We start from the raw sequence: 22,201 nt of genomic DNA on the forward strand, positions 1-22,201 counted from the left end.
AAAATAATCTGTTCCCTGGTTGGTTCCATGACGTATTGCTCTAGGAAACCGTCTCGAATATATTCCATGAACTCATCTTCCAAAATACCTTTGCAAATTTTATTTGCCCAGTCTATATGCAGATTAAAGTCCCCCAAGATTACTGCATTACCTCTGCTACAAGCTCCTATTATTTCATGATTAATACCCTGTCCAACGGTACAGCGACTATGAGGGGGCCTATAAACTACTCCCACCAGTGTTTTCTGCCCCTTGTTCTTTCTTATTTCCACCCATACTGATTCTACTTCCTGATCCTCTGAGCCAAGATCCTTTCTCACCACTGTCCTTACGTCATCCTTTATTATCAGGGATACCCCCTCCTTTTCCATTCTGCCTGTCTTTTCTAAATGTCATGTACCCTGGAATATTTAGTTCCCAACCTTGGTCATTTTCCAACCATGCCTCTGTAATGGCTATTTGTAGTTTGGTCACCCAATTGCTCCGTTATCATTATGTCTTAAGTCCACACTGGAACGTTCACACGCCTCACTCCACCTGGTTAAAATGAAACAAGCCAATGCGCTTAGAGAACAAAAGATACAAAAGCTGGGAGATCATGAATGTGGGAAACGGTGTATAATGTAGGACAACACCCTTGGTTCAAAATAATTAGTATGGCTTTAAAATGTATGCAATGTATATTTGTGTTTATTTTGATAGTTTGCTGCTGTGTAATGCAGCATTTAATTAGAAAACATGGAAAAGAATTTTTTTTGCGTATGTCATGACAAATCTGACCTAAACGGCAATCGATCATGAAAACCTAACAACAAATGATAACACGCAAGGTATAAGGTGAACCAGCGAACCATACATTCTGATCTCTGCCTGAGAAAGTTTGCACACAGATGAGAAAGAGCCTACACAATCCAATGGTCTGAGATAATTATACCTGGTTTTAACTGATTTTAACCTTCCATCATTGTGGTATGGTAATGAAGATACTTAGCAACAGAGGAATAATTGGATAGTTAATTGACACTTTCCCTAATCCTACATCCCATTGGGTCAAAAACAACATAAAAAGAACACATTACGACAAAAACAGACACTGCAGTCGGAGGGCTTGAAAGAAAGCTTTACCTACAGGAAGGATATCCAACAACAGGAAGAAGACCTCAAGAGTCAAAGAGCTGATCACCCTTCAAGCCTTAATGCAAAAACCCTTGCTTTCTACAGTTGTATGTATTGTGTGATTTGTCTGATGATGGAATGAATTGTTAAACCATTAAATCAACACATTGCAAACCATTAATTGTATAATGGGTAGAATAAGGTTTTATGCTTATGTCGAGTTACATCGAAATTACAGCACAGAAACAGGCCATTGGGCCCAACTAGTCTATGCCGGCATTTATAGTCCTAACGAGCCTCCTCCTTCCCTGTTTCATCTAACCCTATCAGGATATCCTTCTATTCCTTTCTCCCTCATGTGCTTATCTAATTTCCCCTTAAATGTATCTATGCTATTTGCCTCAACTACTCCTTATGGTAGCGTGTTCCACATTCTTACCACTCTTTGGGTAAAGAAGTTTTGCCTGAATTCCCTATTGGATTTATTAGCTACTATTTGATATTTATGACCTCTAGTTTTGGACTCCCACACAAGTAGAAACATTTTCTCGATGTCTACTCTAAAAAACCCTATCATTATCTTAAAGACCTCGATCAGGCCACCCCTCAGCCTTCTCTTTTCTAGAGAAAAGAGTCCTAGCCTGTTCAGCCTTTCCTGATGAGGATATCCTCTGACTTGTTGTGTCATCCTTGTGAATCTTTTTTGCACCCTCTCCAATGCCTCTATATCCTTTCTATAACATGTTGACCAGAAATGTGCACAACACCCTAAGTATGGTCTAACAAAGGTTCTATACAAGTTTAACATAACTTCTTTGTTTTCAATTCTATCACTCTAGAAATTAATCCTAGTGCTTGATTTGCCTTTTTTATGGACTTATTTATCTGCGTCTCTACTTTTAGTGATTTGTGTATCTGTACTCCTAGATCCTTTTGCTCCTTTACCCCATTTAGACTCTTAACATCTCAGTAGTATGTGGTCTCCTTATTCTTCCGACCAAGATGCACCACCTCACACTTGTCTATATTGAATTTCATTTGCCAATTACACGCCCATTCTGCAAGTTTATTAATGTCCTCTTGCATTTTGACACATTCTTCCTTTGTATTAACTAAACCGCCCCCCCCCAGTTTGGTGTCGTCTGCAAATTTTGAAATTGTACTTCCGAATCCTGAATCCAAATTGTTAATCTAAATTGTGAACAACAGTGGTCCTAGCGCTGAACTCTGTGGAACACCACTTCCCGCCTTTTGCCAGTCTGAGTAGCTACCCTTAACCCCTACCATCTGTTTTCTGTTTTGTAGCCAATTTGCTATCCATTCTGCTACCTGTCCCCTGACTCCACATGCTCTGATTTTAGCCATGAGTCTAAAATGTGGTACCTTACCAAAGGCCTTTTGAAAATCCAAATATATTACATCTACTACATTACCCTTGACTACTGTTTCGGTTACTTCTTCAAAGAATTCAATAAGGTTGGTCAAGCATGGCTTTCCCTTCTGAAATCCATGCTGACTATTCTTTATTATATTTTCATTCTCTGGATGACTTTCTATTATATCTTTAAGTAAAGATTCCACTATCTTTCCTACCACTGACATTGAGCTAACTGGTGTATATTTCCCTGGACTGGTTCTATCTCCCTTTTTAAATATATCATTAGCAAAAAATGAATTATAACATCATTAAATAAGTATTTTTGTTTAAGAAAACTACCGTGAGTGTGACTTTCTTGGACTGACTATTGTCCAGGTTCAAGAATAGTTGGAAAATCAAATTTTCCCTACAAGGTTACCACTCCTGATCACTATCTGCTGGACTATTCATGCATGTTGATATCAATGAAGACAGGATCGGACTTGGCTGTGGTTGAGTACCCTGCCGACTTTCACTAACTAGGTTCACACATAAATAAAGGCCACATGGAGGTACTAGAGGAGAATTGTGAAACTATATTAAGCACAGAGAAAATGCTAGCAGGAGTAGAGAGGAAAGGAGAAAATTGGCAAAGGCAATTTGTGAGGAAAAAAAGCTTGTAGGATCAATTCAGTGTGCACCTTATATCTGGCAAACATATGAAGTGTGGAAGTGTACAAGAAACCCAGAGAAATATAATGATACAATATCTAAACATCTTATTATACTTCTGCACTAGTCCAGCGGACTTATACCGAACTTCAATTAGCCTTATTATCTCGAATGCTGTTTGAGTTTCAAAATTGGAACTGGGGCAGTTTTTTGGAAACTTGCCCATAATTAATGTTTTAATTGGGTCCCAATGTTGGGGGCCTAACCAGTATCATCATTTACAGAGCAATAAACAGTGTTTATGTGGTGCTCCTCATGTAAGAAAACATAGACCTCACAATGTTCTGTAGGAGGGAGAGATATACATCAAGCAGCGAGTGAAGGAATTTAGGAACAAAGGCACGGTGAAAGAGGTAAACTTTTGAGCAGCCTTTCGAAGGCAGACAGAGGGGTAGCTGGGAAAAATGGTTTTGAAAGAGAATTCGAGAGTGTGGGTTGTAATGGCTGAAGGGTCTGCCTTCAATGGTGAAGTGGAGAGGGGTTGTAAAACAAGCAATAATCCAGGGTCAGGGAATGCATGGTGTGGACTGAGAAGAATCTTTGAACTGGCAGTATCTCCAACACCAGGGAATATGCCACCATAAAAAATGTTCCAGCTGCCATTCACTTTCCCAAATGTATTCACCTGTGGGAGGATCTAGGAATGTACTCATGTTTTCTTACCATTCTGGTAGTTTCAGATCTGTTTCTGATCCAACTCACTGTCATTTTAAGCTTTGCAAACTCTGAGCATTTGGAACAAGCTGGAAGTTCTGCTCCAATTTCACACCCCTTTTCTTAATACAAGTACATCCCTCCATTAATTTTTTAAAAATTAATTATCAGGATGTTGGCGTCACAGGCTCATGTATTATTTAACCTGCAGGAAGTATTCTTGAGCAGATCAAAGCCTGAGTGCAACGATGGTGCTCCAAAAAACCTTTGGCTTAGTGCTCGGCTGTCTTCTGTGTGCTTGCACTAAAAACTGTTCCAGTGTAAAGTTGGTGAACAATGGATATAGAGACATAGTTATTGCTATTAACCCTGGCATCCAACAGAATGACAAGCTCATTGAAAACATTCAGGTGAGGTACTGATTTTCTGGCATTGTATGTTCCTTCCGTTGTATTTTATTGTTCTGAATTTAGGATTTGGTGAGGGGAGTTACAGGAATATATTGTATCCTTTTCCCTTCACCATTTGATTAAAATGCAGCGAGGTATTGATATTAAACCTGTGGTTGCTTTCAGGAAATGGTGACTGAAGCCTCCTCCTACCTGTACAGAGCTACCAAACAGCAAGTTTATTTTTCAGATGTTAAAATCCTGCTGCCTGTCAATTGGACAGTTAATTCTAAGCAGGTTCGAAGACCGACTAATCAATCCTACGAGAAGGTAAGAATTGAGAGGAGAAGACTGAAAATTTCCTCGGGGCTTCTCCCGTTCCACCGGAGGAAATTCCCGGCAGAATTTGACACTTTCTAAGGATTTTCTACCCCTGAAGATTATCTATTAATTAGCAGCTTTCCGCAGCGAGTCAGGTGATAGACTATTTGACAATAAGAGGGAGTTATACCTTGTAATGAATAATTATATTATCAGTCACTGGTGACCGAATAAGATTAAATTTGATTTTTATTGTATGTTTTTCTGCAATTTTTACTGGTGCTTTAGGGATTGTGTTCCACAACTCTGTCTATCTTTCCATGGAGACAGTAACTCAGTGGCTTTGAATATTATTATATGTTCCTTTACCTGTGTATTCGATTTTTATCTCTTACCTATTTGAAAGCCGAGCATCCATTGTTTCAGCAGTACTGGGGACTGGGTTGTGGGATTCTGGAGTAGTTATAGGGGTTGCTGGGCTTCAGTAGCATTAGGAGGTAGTCTGGGGTCTGGCACTAATATTAGGTGGATGGTATATTGGGCTTGGGAACAGTGGGCAGAGGAGGTCGGTCCAGATTCTGACAATACTGGGAGGAGTGGGAGTATGGCTGCACTGGTTTTGAAGTTTGGCAGCAGTGGCAGCAGGTGTGGGGTGGGGGACCAAGAAGATCTAGACTGACCTGGACTGTTCTAGGTCATCAGGCACTCCTGCACAAAGTTCTCAGACTGTGAGACATGCTCCCAGCCAGTTTTGAGCACACAGGGCACTTTAACACTGTAGTTGCTGACTGTGTACTTATTCTATAACGAACACAGCATTAATTAATTAGAATGTTTACAATTGGACAACACAGGCCAAAGTTGTGGCAACAGATTGGGAGAATCCCCACAGAAATTCTATTCCAAGTACTGCGACAGGATCTACATTTCTGCTCAAAGCAGTGCAACTCTTCATAGTGTGTGTCTGTGTGCCAGTAATTTTCAAATGAAAACATGCAATTGTCTCTTCATAGGCTGACGTGATCATTGCTGAACCATACCTTAAATATGGAGATGACCCATACACCCTGCAGTATGGTGGATGTGGTGAGAAGGGACGGTACATTCACTTCACCCCGAACTTTATACTTAAACAATAGTCTGACCCCAGTTTATGGCTCCAGAGGTAAATTACTTTAAGTACGTTAACACTGTTGTAGCCTGTGCTTTGAGCACGGGATTAAGTCTGTTTAGTTAGTGGATATGACACCAGTTGATATAACCCTGATTGTGATGAATGTTTGGATTGGGGTTTCCCTGGCCTCAAATGGGGGGGTTGGGGGGGTGTAAGATGAAGGTCAAAATGGAAGTAAGCTGTCTTGGTGAAAGAATTAAATCAGCAATATTACAAATAAAACAATACATTTCTAAGCTCCTCTCCCATCAGTTTAATAGAGCACTAAAATTTTCAGCTAAATCCTTTGGCACAACAATTTTCTCAACCTTTCTCAGAGACATTGCAGCAGAACAGAACAGAATATTATTTATTTTTGTGATGCCACGAAATAACTGGACGCTACTGAATATATTTGCCATTGTTACATCCATGAGAGAATTGTGCCATCATTGAAACTTTCTGAAATGTCAAGTGGAAGTATCATTTATATCTCACAGAAAATGGAAGAATTGGTTTCATTATTTTGAACAAAAATACTTCTGTTTTTACAGGTAGAGTATTTGTTCATGAATGGGCCCATTTTCAGTGGGGAGTGTTTGATGAATATAATGATCTGGTGCCCTTTTATTTGTCTACCAACGGAATCACTGAAGCAACGAGGTAGAACAAATCTAATTGTATGATTCCGTTCAGTGAGAAAAGTCTTTTGGGACTTCTAGACAAGGATACAATACCGAGAAATGCCTTTCCGTTCTTGTAACCTGCTGCAGTAGATGTGTTGACACAGTTAAGCCAGCAAATTGCTTGGTGGTGTTGCTATGTCATGGACGGGAAGGACTTGTGTTTCTGGCAACAACTGCCAACAAAGGTGGTGAAATTCTTCCTAGCTGTGCAGCCTCTTAACCGCTATAAATAGTGCAATGTGGGCAATCCAGCTGTGGAGTACACAATGGCCCATGCCCACTTTTCCCAGGTTCTTCCATCGGGCAGCCTAAGTGCCCATTTGAATTTTTTTTTATTGGTTCATAGGATGTGGGTGTCGCTGGCAAGGCCTGCATTTATTGCCCATTCCTAATTGCCCTTGAGAAGGTGGTGGTGAGCCGCCGCCTTGAGCCACTGCAGTCCGTGTGGTGAAGGTTCTCCCACAGTGCTGGTAGGCAGGGTTTTCCAGGATTTTGACCCAGCAACGGTTAAGGAACGTTGATATATTTCCAAGTCAAGATGGTGTGTGACTTGGAGGGGAACATCCAGGTCGTGTTGTTCCCAGGTGCCTGCTGCCCTTGTCCTTCTAGGTGGTAGAGGTCGCGGGTTTGGGAGGTGCTGTCGAAGAAGCCTTGAGCGAGTTGCTGCTGTGCATCCTGTAGATGGTACACACTGCAGCCACGGAGCACTGCTGGTGGAGGCAGTGAATGTTTAGGGTGGTGGATGGGGTGCCAATCAAGCGGGCTGCATTGTCCTGGATGGTGTCGAGCTTTTTGAACGTTGTTGGAGCTGCAGTGGAAAGGCTTTGGGGAGCCAGGAGGTGAGTCACTCGCCACAGAATACCCAGCCTCTGACCTGCTCTTGTAGCCACCGTATTTATGTGGCTGGTCCAGAATCAGGTGAAAGACTGTTGGGAAAGACACGTTTTTTGTAATTACGTGGGAGACACAGACACCTAATGTGTTTGTACGTGACCCCAGTGGAATGATGTACAATAACGGTGACTTTAACTTCAATAGAACTGCACTTACAGCCCAGCTTAGGATTAATGGCACTGCACAGGTATGGATCAAAATACTTCCTTCAATTGTTTCTGTTTTGCAGTCTATTTACCGTTAATCTAATTTTTTTCTGGTAGTATTGTCTAGTTGAAGCCTGCTTACTGTATCCATCCTCTATTCAGAGAAGTCCCAGTTCTAACAACTGTCTGTCATTGGCCAGTTGACTACACAATGCAAACAGAATAAAGCAAATGGTTTCTTTCCTTCCGATTCCCACGATGTGAAATGTATCACATCTGCGTGATACAGCTTCCAGTGCATTGGTGAGAAAGCTGGGTACGACAACAACAACAACTTGCATTTATATAGCACCTTTGACTTAGTCCCAAGGCGCTTCACTGAAGCGTTATCAAACAAAATTGACACCGAGCCACATAAAGAGATATTAGGACAGATGAACGAAAGCTTGATCAAAGAGGTAGGTTTTAAGGAGTGTCTTAAAGGAGGAGAGAGATGCGGAGATATCTAGGGAGGGAATTCCAGAGTTTAGGGCCTAGGCAGCCGAAGGCACGGCCGCCAATGGTGGAGCGATTAAAATCGGGGATTCATAAGAGGCAAGAATTGGAGGAGTGCAGAGATCTTGGAGGTTTGTAGGGCTGGATGAGTCTACAGAGATAGGGAGGGGCGAGGCCATGGAGGGGTCTGAAAACAAGGATAAGAATTTTCAAATCAAGGTGTTCCTGCACCGGGAGCCAATGGAGTTCAGCGAGCACAAGGGTGATGGGTGAATGGGACTTGGTGTGAGTTAGGATACGGGCAGCAGAATTTTGGATGAGTTCAAGTTTATGGAGGGTGGAAGATGGGAGGCCGGTCAGGAGAGCACTGGAATAGTCGAGTCTAGAAGTGACAGAGGCACGGATTAGGGGTTCAGCAGCAGATGAGCTGAGGCAGGAGCAGAGATGGGTGAGGTTACAGAGGTGGAAGTAGGTGGTCTTGATGACGGAGCGGATATGTGGTGGGAAGCTCATCTCAGGGTCAAATAGGATACCAAGGTTGCGAATGGGGCTGGTTCAGCCTCAGACAGTGGCCAGGGAGAGGGATGGAGTCAGTGGCTAGGGGACGGAATTTGTGGCGGGGACCAAAGATAATGGGGCAGAAATTGCTCGGAGCAGCAAAGTAATGGTTACCTTAATTTTCAGCCATGGTCATAAGCAGACCTCCGTTGCCACTGATTCCATTCCCCTCCCGGGCTACTTGCTCAGGCTGAACCAGATCATGGAAAACCTCGGCATCTTCTCCAATCCTGAATTGAGCTTCAAACCCTAAATCCTCATTCCAGCTGAGCAACAATGCTTACCTCAACCTCTACCTAAGCTCCTCCATACTGACACTCTTATTCACGTCTTTGTTACTTCTGGACTCAATTATTCCAATGGCCTCCTTTCTGGCCTCCCATCCTCCACAAACTCCAACTTATTTACAATGGCCTCACCTGTACTCTGCACGAAGTCCCGTTCACCCATCACCCCCATCACTGTCCACATTGGCACCCCCCACCCCACCCGTGTATCTTCAAATCCCTCCACATCCGATCTCCCTTCCTTTCTTTGCAACCTCCTGCAGCCTTCTATCTTCCATTATATCTTTGGTCCCAGACTGTGGCCTTTTGTTCGTTCACCCGCCACTTCACTCAACCATTGCTGGCAGAGTCTTCAGTCGCCTTGATCCCACTCTCTGGATCTCCCACCCTAATTCCCGTTGCTGCTCCACTTCTCTGTTCCCCCTTTAAAAGCTTTCTCAAAATTCACCTCTTTGATTCGGGGTTTGGTCACTCAATCTCTCCAACCAAGGCTCAGCCTCCCGTTCCTTGTTAATTTCCATTTGTGAACCTCGTTGGTTTATTTTGTCACATTAAAGGTGCCACGTAAATGCAAGTTATTATTGTTGACGATTTTAAATATGGAACTTTAATTGTATAAATCACTGGTTTTTAAACTTTTATGTGCGAGGGTCCAACTCCAAATATTGTCACAGTTCCAGGAATTCTCTTCACTAATTTCTGAAAGATGGTGTCAGCCACCCAAAGAAAACAATGATATCGCTGATGAAAATATTTTTTTTATTAATGCAGAACGACAGAAATAACATCAAAATAAATCAACAAATACAATACAGATTCCTTCCCTTTGAGGACACATGAAATTTCCCAAATACAGAGAACTTAGACGTAAGTTGGCAAGAGCCAAAGTTTAGATACCCTGGAGTACTACTGGAGTTTAACCAACTAAAACCATGTAGCCTTCCTACCTCCCCCAAGAGGATAAGCAAAGAGTTAGGGGGTGAAATTCCGCAGGGATTCTCCCGAGTGTCCGCTGTAACTTTGGCGGAAGAGCCGTGGAAACCCTGGAAAAATGGCGTAAATGCTGGAGAACCCCTGTGGATCTCCTCAACCTCCCCCCATTCCACACCCACCCCTCACCCCCCAAGTCTATATTTGTATAAAGTGCAACCTGATTAAGTGTTTGGATTATGAGCCTCATTAAGTGCGTGCTGGCTGTTCATTCCCACTGCGAGGACGTTACACAAGCACGGAACTTCAATTGTGGATTTTCTTGCGCACAACGTAAGCAGTGATCCCAGCGAGCAAGCACACAATAATTACGACAACTACTACAATCCAAACAATCTTCGACACATTATTATCTTTTGGGTGCTCAATCAAAGGCACAAAGACAAAAACCTTGGCTACATTAGACATTTCAGAGGATGCATTGCTTTTATCATATGCGAGGAGAGCGAAGTAGACAGTTGTCCCATTTTGCAGTTCTGTATTCTCAGGAACAATTGTAACTGTTTCCCTGGAGCCATATGGTCGTGGATTCAAACTGGTCAAATTAACCATTGCGGCTTTTGTGAAATTGTCCCGCAGCTGTAGTAGGTTGTCACTCATTCTCATGTCATAGCGGGATGCTAAGAAAAGAAGAAATAAAAAAATTGAAAAATAAATGAATGCATCACGTGTGATTGAAAAAGCATACGGGATCCTTGGCTTTATAAATAGAGACACAGGAGGTTGTATTGGATAGCCCCCGAAACCGGGCGTGGGGGTGGCGGTGCGCGATTAACTCGCACCCAGTCGTTGAGATGTGTAACATTCGTGCTGCCTGCTGATTTACCTGATTGTTGCAAGCAGCCAGGCCAACCTGCGCTGTTGAGTGGCTGCTCACCATCAGGAGGGCCCCGATATCGCGAGTGGCCAGCACCACTTAAAGACAGTCTGCACCTCTTATTTGGAAAATAGAAAATACGGGTCCGCACAGATCTGAACGGAGATCAGACATCGCACACGTAAAACACAGATGCGGGTCCTGCCCCTATGTTTACAAACTGTTGAGTTACTTTAAAACATTGAATAAATGTTGCACATTAATAAATCTCACATCCTCCAATCTGCACGCCAGACCTCACCAATCTGCTGATTTGAGTTTTTACCTGGTCTGCAAGACAGCGTGCACCAAGGTTCTCTGCTGATGCACTGGAGACCTTGGTGCAAGAGATGGACAGAAGGATGGGCATCCTATATCCACGAGGGAGGGGGGGTGAGGTGGCTAGAGGGGCTCCAGACATATGCTCCCTAGGGCAGTGGGAGGCAGTAGGGGATGAAGTTAATGCCAGGCGATTAGCACCACAAACATGGATGCAGTACAGGAAGAAATTCAATGCTTGACACGAGACGTCAAGGTGAGTGAAGTCAACTGGCAAGTGGCGTCTCCCACCAACTGTACCACTAGCCACATCCACTGGTCCACGCACTAAAGCACCCATCACCCACATACCAACAAACTCTTTCAATCAGTATTCAACCCTTCCAATCAGATGCTTCCTCTCACCCTCACACATTACCACTGTTGCAAGCTGCACACCCTCAACTCACAGGTCATACGCACTGACAGTTATTCAACCATGACAGCCACATCACCCAAACATCTTGTAGAACACTCACCGACACATGTTCCGCTTTCTTGCAGGAGAAGGTGGCGCATAACAGGAGGCTGCAAGTGGCAGAGGCTCCATGGAACATGAACCTGCTGTCCTCTCTCAGGATGACAGCATTCCTGTTCCACCCCGGCCACTCCACTTGCGGAAGAGCGTTCCAACCTTCTACCACCCTTTGCGTGTAGAAGCATGGCCGAACTTCACTCCTGCAAGTCCCGGCTCTAATTTTTATGTTATGTCCTCTGGTCCTAGTATTCAAGTATAGGAGACCTCCAAAAACAGGTACAAATGCATCAGCAGCCAGAAGCAGTAATCCAGCAACTAATCTGTAACTCCTGCATGATCCCTTTAAATAGGGCTGGTGGGGGTTCTCCATCCTGTTTAAGACCTGTTCAGCTGTGCGAGGTTGAGATGGTTCGTTGGCTGGAGCTTTGAGTTCCAAAATTGCATTTGTCACTTTAAATCAGCATTGCACACTGATCTACCGCATATTCCCCCTACTTTACATGGTGCCAGAGTCCATTATCTGCACATGCACGAACACCTTTACCAAGATGGCGTCCGGCGCACATCACACTAGAAGTGTGCTTGCACAATCCGGATGCCATTTTGGGTCCTTAGGAATCCACATGGCGCCTACAAAACGGGCACTATGTGGCCTAATTTAGAACTCAGAGTACAAAAGCAAGGAAGTTGTGCTAAACCTTTGTAACTCACTGGTTAGGCCTCAGCTGGAGTATTGTGTCTAATTCTGGGCACCACACTTTACGAAGGATGCCAAGGCTTTGGAGAGGGTGCAGAGGAGATTTAATAGAGTGGTACCAAGGATGAGGGACTTCAGTTATATGGAGAGACTGGAGAAACTGTGATTGTCCTCCTTAGAGCAGAGACGGTTAAGGGGAGATTTAATAGAGGTGTTCAAAGTTTTGAAGGGTTTTGATACAGTAGGTAGGGAGAAACTGTTTCCACTGGTAATCAGAGGACACAAATTTAAGATGATTGGCAAAAGAAGCAGGGGGTCGATGAGGAATTTTTTTTTAACACAGTGTGTTGTTACGATCTGGAATGCACTGCCTGAAATAATAGTGTGTGTGTCTGTGTGTGTTTTGGGAGGGGGGGTGCGGGTGGGGATGCTGTGATTAAACAGCAGTTGATTCCAATTCACTTTGTGACCAATTGGTCATGAGTTTGACTTCATGACTGTCTGATTTTGGGATCTGTCTGAATTAAGATTTGCAGAAGACACAAAACTTGGAAGTATAGTAAACAGTGAGGAGGAGAGCAATAGACTTCAAGAGGTGAAATGGGCAGACACACAGCAGATGAAATTTAACGCAGAGAAGTGCGAAGTGATACATTTTGACATGAAGAATGAGGAAAGGCAATATATGCTCCAATTCTAAAGGGGCACAGGACCACAGAGACTTGGGGGTAGATGCACACAAATCTTTGAAAGTGGCAGGAAAGGTTGAGAAAGCGGTTAAAAAAGCTTACGGGATCCTGGGCTTCATAAATGGAGACAGAGTACAAAAGCAAGGAAGTAATGTTCAACCTTTATAAAACACTGGTTTGGCCACAGCTAGAGTATTGTGTTCAATTTTGGGCACTGCACTTTAGCAAGGATGTGAAGGCCTTGGAGAGGGTGCAGAAAAGATTTACAAGAATGGTTCCAGGGATGAGAGTTTTGAAGAAAGACTGGAGAAACTGGGTTTGTTCTCCATAGAGCAGAGAAGGTTAAGAAGAGATTTGATAGAAGCATTCAAAATCGTGAGGGTTTAGATAAAGTAAATAAAGAGAAACTGTTCCCATTGGCGGAAGGGTCGAGAACCAGAGGACACAGATTTAAGGTGATTGGCAAAAGAACCAAAGGCAACAGGAGGAAAAACTTTTTTACGCAGCGAGTAGTTATGATCTGGAATGCGCTGCCTGAAAGGGTGTGGAAGCAGATTCAATCGTGGCTTTCAAAAAGGAACTTGAAGGGCTCGATGGGCCGAATGGCCTCCTTCTATGCTATAACCATTCTATGATTCTAAGATTATTTTTCGCCCTGAACTCAGCAATGTGAAGTGTATCGCAAAGCAAACTATTTTAAGAGGAAACATGGCTTACGCACGAAACAACACCTTGGCTCATTCGTAGCACTCTCACCTCTGGGTCAGAAGGTTGTGAATTCAAACCCCACCCCAGGACTTGAGCATATGGCCTAGGCTGACACATTGAGTGTGCTGCCTTGTCATCTTTCAAAACGAAACATTAAACTGAGGTCTTGCCTGTTCAGTGGTACTATTTCAAGAAGAGCAATCAAGTTCCCTTGGTGTCCGGACCAACATTTATCTCTCAACACCACTAAAACTGGTCATTTATTTCATTGCTTTTTGTCACACTGCTCACATCATACACCATAAACCATCCCTGGAAACGGAACACAGGCAGCCCAAGTCACTGGTCTATCTTGAATTGACCAAATCTCCCAGGCTTGACTTGGCCGTCAATATTCCTTGGTCCCTGTGGGCAGGTGCTTTTCTTCTGTGCGTGAAACCTCCGCTGGTCAGCAGCATTCATCAACTATCTGTTCAGTTCACTCCTAGAAAGAAACATTCCTTACAAGTAACTTGAATTCAGCAACAATTACCTGTTCCCTGATCATAGTCTTCTCCTGGTGCTGTCCATTCCAGCTCAAATTTATCTTTAACTATTGTTGCTTGAAGGTCTGTGATTTTAGATGGTGGAAAGTCAACAATGGGTGTTCCTGGAGGAAGTGAAATTGATCCTCCTGATTTGACCCTGCTGAAGCTTCCGAATTGAGGCTGAAGATCTTCCTCATTGACTGGAGGCCTTGGTGGATTTGTCTGAATATTGCCTACATGAAAACAAAGACATGCATCTCTTAGATCCAGACCACATAAACTTAACCAGCACAACTCTTTAACAAAATGCTGCTCTTTAATGGAAATCCATTAGACCTTGGTCTACAGGGCTTGCCTACAATTTCCCACATGGTGAGCTTCTGATCTTGGCTGAACGATGTGGGGGGGGCGGGGGGGGGGGGGGGGGGGAAGTGAGTAAAACTCATCACTTCCTCACAGAAGGAGAAAAGATCACAGCTTGACTCAATCCAGGATCCTCTTGTAGTTGGGGACCAGCAGGCAGAAAGCCTACAGGACCAAAGATCTGTTTTACTCTGACTCTTTCTCTCGGTTGTTTTATCCTGACTTGTTTCTTTCTTTAAAACAAAAAACAAAATACTGCAGATGCTGGAAATCTGAAATAAAAAAAGAGAAAATGCTGGAAACATTCAGCAGATCAAGCAGTACGTTCTGACGAAATGTCATCAACCTGAAACGTTAACTCTGTTTCTCTGTCCACAGACGCTGCCTGACCTTCTGAGTGTTTCCAGCACTTTCTGGTTTTATCCTGAATTTCTTCTCTTTGTTTTATTTTCTTCTTATTCTGACTCTTCTTTCTCTCTGTTGTTTTATTCTGAGTCTTTTATCTATCAGTTTTATTCGGACTCCCTTCTTTCTCTCTGTTGTTTTATTTTGAAATTTAATAACAATTAATATTTTGCTGATTTGGCTCCAGTGTGGGTCAAATCCCTTATAACAGGAGCCGAACACGTGAACTTTCTCAGGTAGTCCCGGGAACAAACTTTTATGGGACAAATTATTTTTATAGTAAATGTTTCGATTGGATTATAAGGCTTACCGGTGTTGATTGTTGACGTTAAAGAATCTAACAACAGATATTTGGCACTTTCACTTCTAAGATACTGCTGTCCACTACGGTTCAAAATTAGCGGAAGTACATCAAGTTCTTACAAAGATGACTCTGTCTGAGGATGGGCAGGTATAGATCATTAAATAGAATAAGCTAGTTGGCATTATATAATATTGAGCTAGAGTTATTAGGTTAAAACACAGATTCCTATCAGCAAGAGAAGTAGCACACTTCAGAACAAACCTTCTCCCCCCCCCCCCACTGCCACCCACCCCCAACCCATCATTTTAGGAACTTAGGAACAGGAGTAGGCCATTCAGCCCCTCGTGCCTGCTCCGCCATTTGATAAGATCATGGCTGATGTGTGATCTAACTCCATATACCTGCCTTTGGCCCATCTCCCTTAATACCTTTGATTGCCAAAAAGCTATCTATCTTAGATTTAAATTTAGCAATTGAGCTGGTATCAATTGCCGTTTGCGGAAGAGAGTTCCAAACTTCTACCACCCTTTGTGTGCAGAAATGTTTTCTAATCTCACTCCTGAAAGGTCTGGCTCTAATTTTTGGACTGTGCCCCCTACTCCTAGAAACCCCAACCAGCGGAAATAGTTTTTCTCTATCCACCCTATCCGTTCCCCTTAATATCTTATAAACTTCGATCAGATCACCCCGAAACCTTCTAAACTCCAGAGAATATAACCCCAATTTGTGTAATCTCTCCTCGTAACTTAACCCTTGAAGTCCGGGTATCATTCTAGTAAACCTACGCTGCACTCCCTCCGAGGCCAATATGTCCTTCCGAAGGTGCGGTGCCCAGAACTGCTCACAGTACTCCAGGTGCAGTCTAACCAGGGTTTTGTATAGCTACAGCATAACTTTTTCTTTATTTGTTCATGAGATGTGGACGACGCTGGCGAGGCTGTCTTTTATTGCCCATCCCTAATTGCCCTTGAGAAGGTGATGGTGAGCCACCTTCTTGAACCACTGCAACCCGTGTGGTGAAGGTTCTCCCACAGTGCTGTTAGGAAGGGAGTTCCAAGATTTTGACCCAGCGACGATCAAGGAACGGCGATATATTTCCAAGTCGGGATGGTGTGTGACTTGGAGGGGAACGGCAGGTGGTGTTGCTCCCATGTGCCTGCTGCCCTTTCCTTCTCGGTGGTAGAGGTCGCGGGTTTGGGAGGTACTGTCGAAGAAGCCTTGGCGAGTTGCTGCAGTGCATCCTGTAGACGGTACACATCGCAGTCACTGTGCACCGGTGGTGAAGGGAGTGAATGTTTAGGGTGGTGGATTGGGTGCCAATCAAGTGGGCTGCTTTGTCCTGGATGGTGTTGAGCTTCTTGAGTGTTGTTGGAGCTGTACTCATCCAGGCAAGCGGAGAGTATTCCATCACACTCCTGACTTGTGCCTTGTAGATGGTGGAAAGGCTTTGGGGAGTTAGGAGGTGAGTCACTCGCCGCAGAATACCCAGCCTCTGACCTGCTTTTGTAGCCACAATATTTATATGGCTGGTCCAGTTAAGTTTCTGGTCAATGGTGACCCCCAGGATGTTGATGGTGGGGGATTCGGCGATGGTAATGCCGTTGAACGTCAAGGGGAGGTGGTTAGACTCTCTCTTGTTGGAGATGGTCATTGCCTGGCACTTGTCTGGCGCAAATGTAACTTGCCACTTATGAGCCCAAGCCTGGATGTTGTCCAGGTCTTGCTGCATGCGAGCTCGGAATACTTCATTATCTGAGGGGTTGTGAATGGAACTGAACACTGTGCAATCATCAGCAAACATCCCCATTTCTGACCTTATGATGGAGGGAAGGTCATTGATGAAGCAGCTGAAGATGGTTGGGCCAAGGACACTGCCCTGAGGAAATCCTGCAGCAATGTCCTGGGGCTGAGATGATTGGCCTCCAACAACCACTACCATCTTCCTTTGTGCTAGGTATGACTCCAGCCACTGGAGAGTTTTCCCCCTGATTCCTATTGACTTCAATTTTACTAGGGCTCCTTGGTGCCACACTCGGTCAAATGCTGCCTTGATGTCAAGGGCAGTCACTCTCACCTCACCTCTAGAATTCAGCTCTTTTGTCCATGTTTGGACCAAGGCTGTAATGAGGTCTGGAGCCGAGTGGTCCTGGCGGAACCCAAACTGAGCATCGGTGAGCAGGTTATTGGTGAGTAAGTGCCGCTTGATAGCACTGTCGACGACACCTTCCATCACTTTGCTGATGATTGAGAGTAGACTGATGGGACGGTAATTGGCCGGATTGGATTTGTCCTGCTTTTTGTGGACAGGACATACCTGAGCAATTTTCCACATTGTCGGGAAGATGCCAGTTTTGTAGCTGTACTGGAACAGCTTAGCTGGAGGTGCAGCTGGTTCTGGAGCACAAATCTTCAGCACTACAGCCGGGATGTTGTCAGGGCCCATAGCCTTCTGCCCCCTTGTACTCTCGTCCTCTAGATATAAAGGCCAGCATTCCATTAGCCTTCTTGATTATTTTCTGCACCTGTTCATGACACTTCAATGATCTATGTACCTGAACCCCTAAGTCCCTTTGGACATCCACTATTTTTAACATTTTACCATTTAGAAAGTACCCTGTTCTATCCTTTTTTGATCCAAAGTGGATGACCTCACATTTGTTTATATTGAATTCCATTTGCCACAGTTTTGCCCATTCACCTAATCTATCAATATCGCTTTGTAATTTTATGTTTTCATCTACACTGCTTACAATGCCACCAATCTTTGTGTCATCGGCAAACTTAGATATGAGACTTTCCATGCCTTCATCTAAGTCATTAATAAATATTGTGAATAATTGAGGCCCCAAGACAGATCCCTGCAGGACTCCACTGGTCACATCCTGCCAATGTGAGTACCTACCCATTATCCTTACTCTCTGTCGCCTTTCGCTCAGCCAACTTCCTAACCAAGTCCGTAATTTTCCCTCGATTCCATGGGCTTCTATCTTAGCTAACAGTCTCTTATGTGGGACCTTATCAAATGCCTTCTGGAAGTCCATATAAATAACATCCATTGACATTCCCCTGTCCACTACTTTAGTCACCTCTTCCAAAAATTCAATCAGGTATGTCATGCACGACCTACCTTTCACAAATCCATGCTGGCTCTCTCTGATTAACTGAAAATTCTCGAGGTGTTCAGTCACCCGATCCTTAATTATAGACTCCAGCATTTCCCCCACAACAGATGTTAGGCTAACTGGTCTATAATTCCCTGGTTTCCCTCTCTCTCCTTTCTTAAAAAGCGGAGTGACATGTGCAATTTTCCAATCTAGAGGGACAGTTCCTGAATCTAGAGAACTTTGAAAGATTATAGTTAGGGCATCTGCAATCTGCTCACCTACTTCCTTTAAAACCCTGGGATGGAAACCATCTTCCTCAGGCCTTGATATGGGTTGTAAGAACTGATATGAATTCCTGTACTTCATTATGAGAAAGCATAAGCATTATGTAAGTTCTCTGGGCAGCTGCAGGTAGGAATCTTATAGAATCATAGAATCTGACAGCATAGAACGAAGCCATTCGGCCCATTGTGCCTGTGCTGGTTCTTTGAAAGAGCTATCCAATTAGTCCCATTACCCTGCTCTTTTCCCATAGCCCTATGATTTTCTCCCCTTGAAGTATTTATCCAATTGCCTTTTGAAACTTACTATTGCATTTGCTTCCACCACCATTTCAGGCAGTGCATTTCAGATCTTAATAACTAAGAACAGGCCAGTTAGGGCCGAGCACAGTCAGGTTTCTTGTGCAGCCGCACCAGATTCTAAACCTACAGCTTGGGCTGCGGTGTTTTATAGAACGTTATGCTTGATAAGGGGTTTATTCATTTTTGTCTACCCATTTGTTTCTAAATGATTATATTGGGAGAGGTCTAGATCACTGAATCACCACTGAGCCAAGTCAACAGCTTTGTGTCCTCTCCAATTAACAGCAGGAGTGAGTGTGCACGTGAAGAATTGCTTTGGACCCTGATGTTCTTTTCTTGGCCTTCCCCCTTACTCAGTCGGAGTGTCTGCTGGGGGAGAGGGGAGTTACACAGCTAGGTGCTGAATCCTAAACAAGCTGGTTAGCACTCAGTTCATATAGCTGACTTACAACTCAATAGTGCACCATGGTATAAAATCATACACCACTGCGATGGCTGCTCTACATACTCTTCTTTGCCATTACCAAATATTTATTACCATTTTCCGTGTATCCTGGTATGTACATGGCACGTCCCCCTTTTCTGATTGCCATCCTTGTAGCCCCATCCTTTCCCTGTACACGCAATTTAAAGTTGTATCTTCCATAGTCTTTGAAGTCGAGGAAATACTTAGAGTAGATACCATCATTCCTGACAATATCAGCACCTAAAGGCAAGCAAAGGATAAATAGCTGTAGACTGAGAGGAGCATGAATACTAATACTGTACTAAGGTTACATCGAGTTACATCAAAACTACAGCACTGAAACAGGCCATTCGGCCCAACTGGTCTATGCCGGCATTTATAGTCCATGCGAGCCTCCTCCCTCCCTACTTCATTTAACCCTATCAGGATACCCTTCTATTTCTTTCTCCCTCATGTGCTTATCTAGCTTCCTCTTAAATTTATCTGTACTATTTGCCTCAACTACTCCTTCTGGTAGCGAGTTCCACATTCTTACCACTCCTTGAGTAAAGAAGTTTCTCCTGAATTCCCTATTCGATTTATTAGAGACTATTTTATGTTCATGATCATTAGTTTTAGACACCCCCAAAAATGGAAACATTTTCTCTACGTCTATCCTATCAAACCCTATCATTATCTTAAAGACCTCTATCAAGTCACCCCTCCGCCTTCTCTTTTCTCGATTAAAGATCCCCAACCTGTTCAACCTTTCCTGATAAGGATATCCTTTCACTTCTGGTATCATCCCTGTGCATCTTCTTTGCACCCTCTCCAATGCTTTTATATCTTTTCTATAATACGCAAGTGTGGTCTAAACAAGATTCTAAACAAGTTTAACATAACTATTTTGTCTTTTAATTCTACCCCTCTAGAAATGAACCCTAGTGCTTGATTTGTCTTTTTTATGGACTTATTAACCTACATCACTACTTTTAGTGCTTTGTGTATCTGTACCCCGAGATCCCTGTGCTCCTCTATCCTATTTTAACTCTTATTATCTAAGCAGTATGTGGCCTCCTTATTCTTTCGACCAAAATGCACCACCTCACACTTATCTATATTGAAATTCATTCGCCAATTACACGCCCATTCTGCAAGTTTATTAATGTCCTCTTGCATTTTGACGCATTCTTCCTTTGTATTAACTACATCCCCCAATTTGGTGTCGTTCACTAATTTTGAAATTGTACATCTGATTCCTGAATCCAAATCGTAATTGTGAACAACAGTGATCCTAGCACTGATCCCTGTGGAGCATCGCTTCCAATCTTTTGCCAGTCTGAGGAGCTACCCTTAACCCCTACTCTCTGTTTTCTGTTTTGCAGCCAGCTTGCTATCCATTCTGCTATCTGTTCCCTGACTCCACATGCTCTGACAGTAGTCATGAGTCTACGATGCAGTGCCTTATCGAAGGCCTTTTGAAAATCCAAATATATTACATCTACTACATTACCCTTGTCTACTCTTTCTGTTACTTCTTCAAAGAATTCAATATGGATATTATGTGCTTATCCTTTTAAAACAATGAATCCTCTGGTAAACTGTGAGCAGTCGCATGGAAAATCCATCAGTAATATATTCAATATTCTGCTCGTTTCAGTTGTCGCACTTTAAAAGTGCCCACACTACAATAAAATCTGGTGTTTGATTTGTTCAGATTACCCATAAAGTAAATAATTATCCTGATTGGCTCAGATTTTGAACCAATTAAAAATACTGCATTATCCACTTATTTCACCATGTGTCACCAGATCTCTCTCAAACTTTCATCATATCCTCCATTTCATTATAAGCAACTTCACGAGTTCCACTTCTATTGTTTAAATTTCAACGATCTGGAAAGTTGAATCATAAATACAAAATTCTTGTACTCTAACTCTTATTTTATTGGATGGGCAATGGAAAATGCAAAGATCTTCCAAAGCTAACCCATGTCACAAAGCTTTTCTGCACTTTTTTTAATATATCTTTTGTGGAAGGGAAGCTGAAATTATATTTCAGATGCTGAAAATATAAGTATATTTTCTATTTCACGCAGTCAGTTTATGTATCCTACCTAGGCCGTCATCAGAAAGTTTAAGTACAATCGGAGGACCAGTGGGACGTTCAGTAATAGCTGTCACATTTGCAAACAGGACTGGTAAAAATCCATGACTGACTTCCGCATAGACTATAATTGGGCTGGTTGAATCCTTTCTGCTGATATGCCCATTGACTGTGACTGGGGGAACTTTCTCATCTGCTGCTCGGGATGTTACCGTGATGGTTATTGCCTGTTTGATTCCAGGATTCAGGATTGCGTACATCCAAGTTCCTGTCTGGGAAATAAATATTCATTATTAATTTTAGGACAGATAGGAGCTCCCTTAATGTCTCATTGATTTTTTTTCCATTCATTCTCACGATATCAGCAGGAATTTATTGTCCATCCCTAGATGCCCTTGAGGAGGTGGTGGTGAGCCTTCTTCTTGAACCACTGCGGTCCATGTGGTGAAGGTGCTCCCACAATCTTGTTAGGTAGGGAGCTCCAAGATTTTGACCCAGTGACCATGAAGGAATGGCGTTATATGTCCAAGTCGGGATGGTGTGTGATTTGGAGGGGAACATGGAGGTGAAGGAGTAACCCTTGCAACTGCTGCCCTTGTCCTTCTAGGCGGTGGAGATTGCGGGTTTGGGAGGTGCTATCGAAGAAATCTTGGTGAGTTGCTGCAGTGCATCCTGTAGTTATTCGATACAGTCCAGGCAAGTCCCAAATTTAAATGCTGGCCTGTGCCGACTGAGCTGATTTCAGCCAAGGTAGTGTTAGAGGCTCTACATTTAGCCTCAGTGCCACTTGTTGGGGAGGGAAAGAACAGCCAAGGCACCTCCTTCTGATCGACGCTAAG

At 43.3% G+C, this 22,201-nt stretch overlaps 2 protein-coding genes across 3 annotated transcripts in view; one reads left to right on the plus strand and one right to left on the minus strand.

Moving 5' to 3' along the window:
* Window positions 1-4,107: 4,107 nt before the first annotated feature.
* On the plus strand, window positions 4,108-6,389 carry LOC137325656 (calcium-activated chloride channel regulator family member 3-like). Its single transcript, XM_067990920.1, has 4 exons — window positions 4,108-4,269; window positions 4,435-4,578; window positions 5,583-5,655; window positions 6,277-6,389. The coding sequence occupies exons 1-4, from the start codon at window positions 4,108-4,110 to the stop codon at window positions 6,387-6,389; spliced, it is 492 nt and encodes a 163-aa protein (XP_067847021.1).
* Window positions 6,390-9,526: 3,137 nt separating this feature from the next.
* LOC137325130 (calcium-activated chloride channel regulator 1-like) overlaps window positions 9,527-22,201 on the minus strand; it is a 71,995-nt gene continuing 59,320 nt past the window's right edge. For both annotated transcript variants that reach the window (XM_067989874.1, XM_067989872.1), the window contains exons 12-15: window positions 21,373-21,634; window positions 19,350-19,517; window positions 14,057-14,284; window positions 9,527-10,398 (exon numbers count right to left, since the gene is read on the minus strand). In XM_067989874.1, the coding sequence (XP_067845975.1) occupies window positions 10,025-10,398; window positions 14,057-14,284; window positions 19,350-19,517; window positions 21,373-21,634 (1,032 nt within the window). In that variant the 3' untranslated portion in view covers window positions 9,527-10,024. The remainder of the gene's footprint in view (window positions 10,399-14,056; window positions 14,285-19,349; window positions 19,518-21,372; window positions 21,635-22,201) is intronic.

The sequence above is a fragment of the Heptranchias perlo genome, chromosome 9 (assembly GCF_035084215.1).
Source record: "Heptranchias perlo isolate sHepPer1 chromosome 9, sHepPer1.hap1, whole genome shotgun sequence".
Taxonomy (NCBI): Eukaryota; Metazoa; Chordata; class Chondrichthyes; order Hexanchiformes; family Hexanchidae; genus Heptranchias; species Heptranchias perlo.

What these genes read in the sequence shown, in the direction of transcription:
- LOC137325656 (XM_067990920.1), top strand. Translation starts at nt 4,108, where the DNA reads ATGGTGCTCCAAAAAACCTTTGGCTTAGTGCTCGGCTGTCTTCTGTGT. An exon ending in AGCTCATTGAAAACATTCAG is followed by an intron (nt 4,270 to 4,434) that starts GTGAGGTACTGA and finishes GGTTGCTTTCAG; the next exon opens with GAAATGGTGACTGAAGCCTC. An exon ending in CTAATCAATCCTACGAGAAG is followed by an intron (nt 4,579 to 5,582) that starts GTAAGAATTGAG and finishes GTCTCTTCATAG; the next exon opens with GCTGACGTGATCATTGCTGA.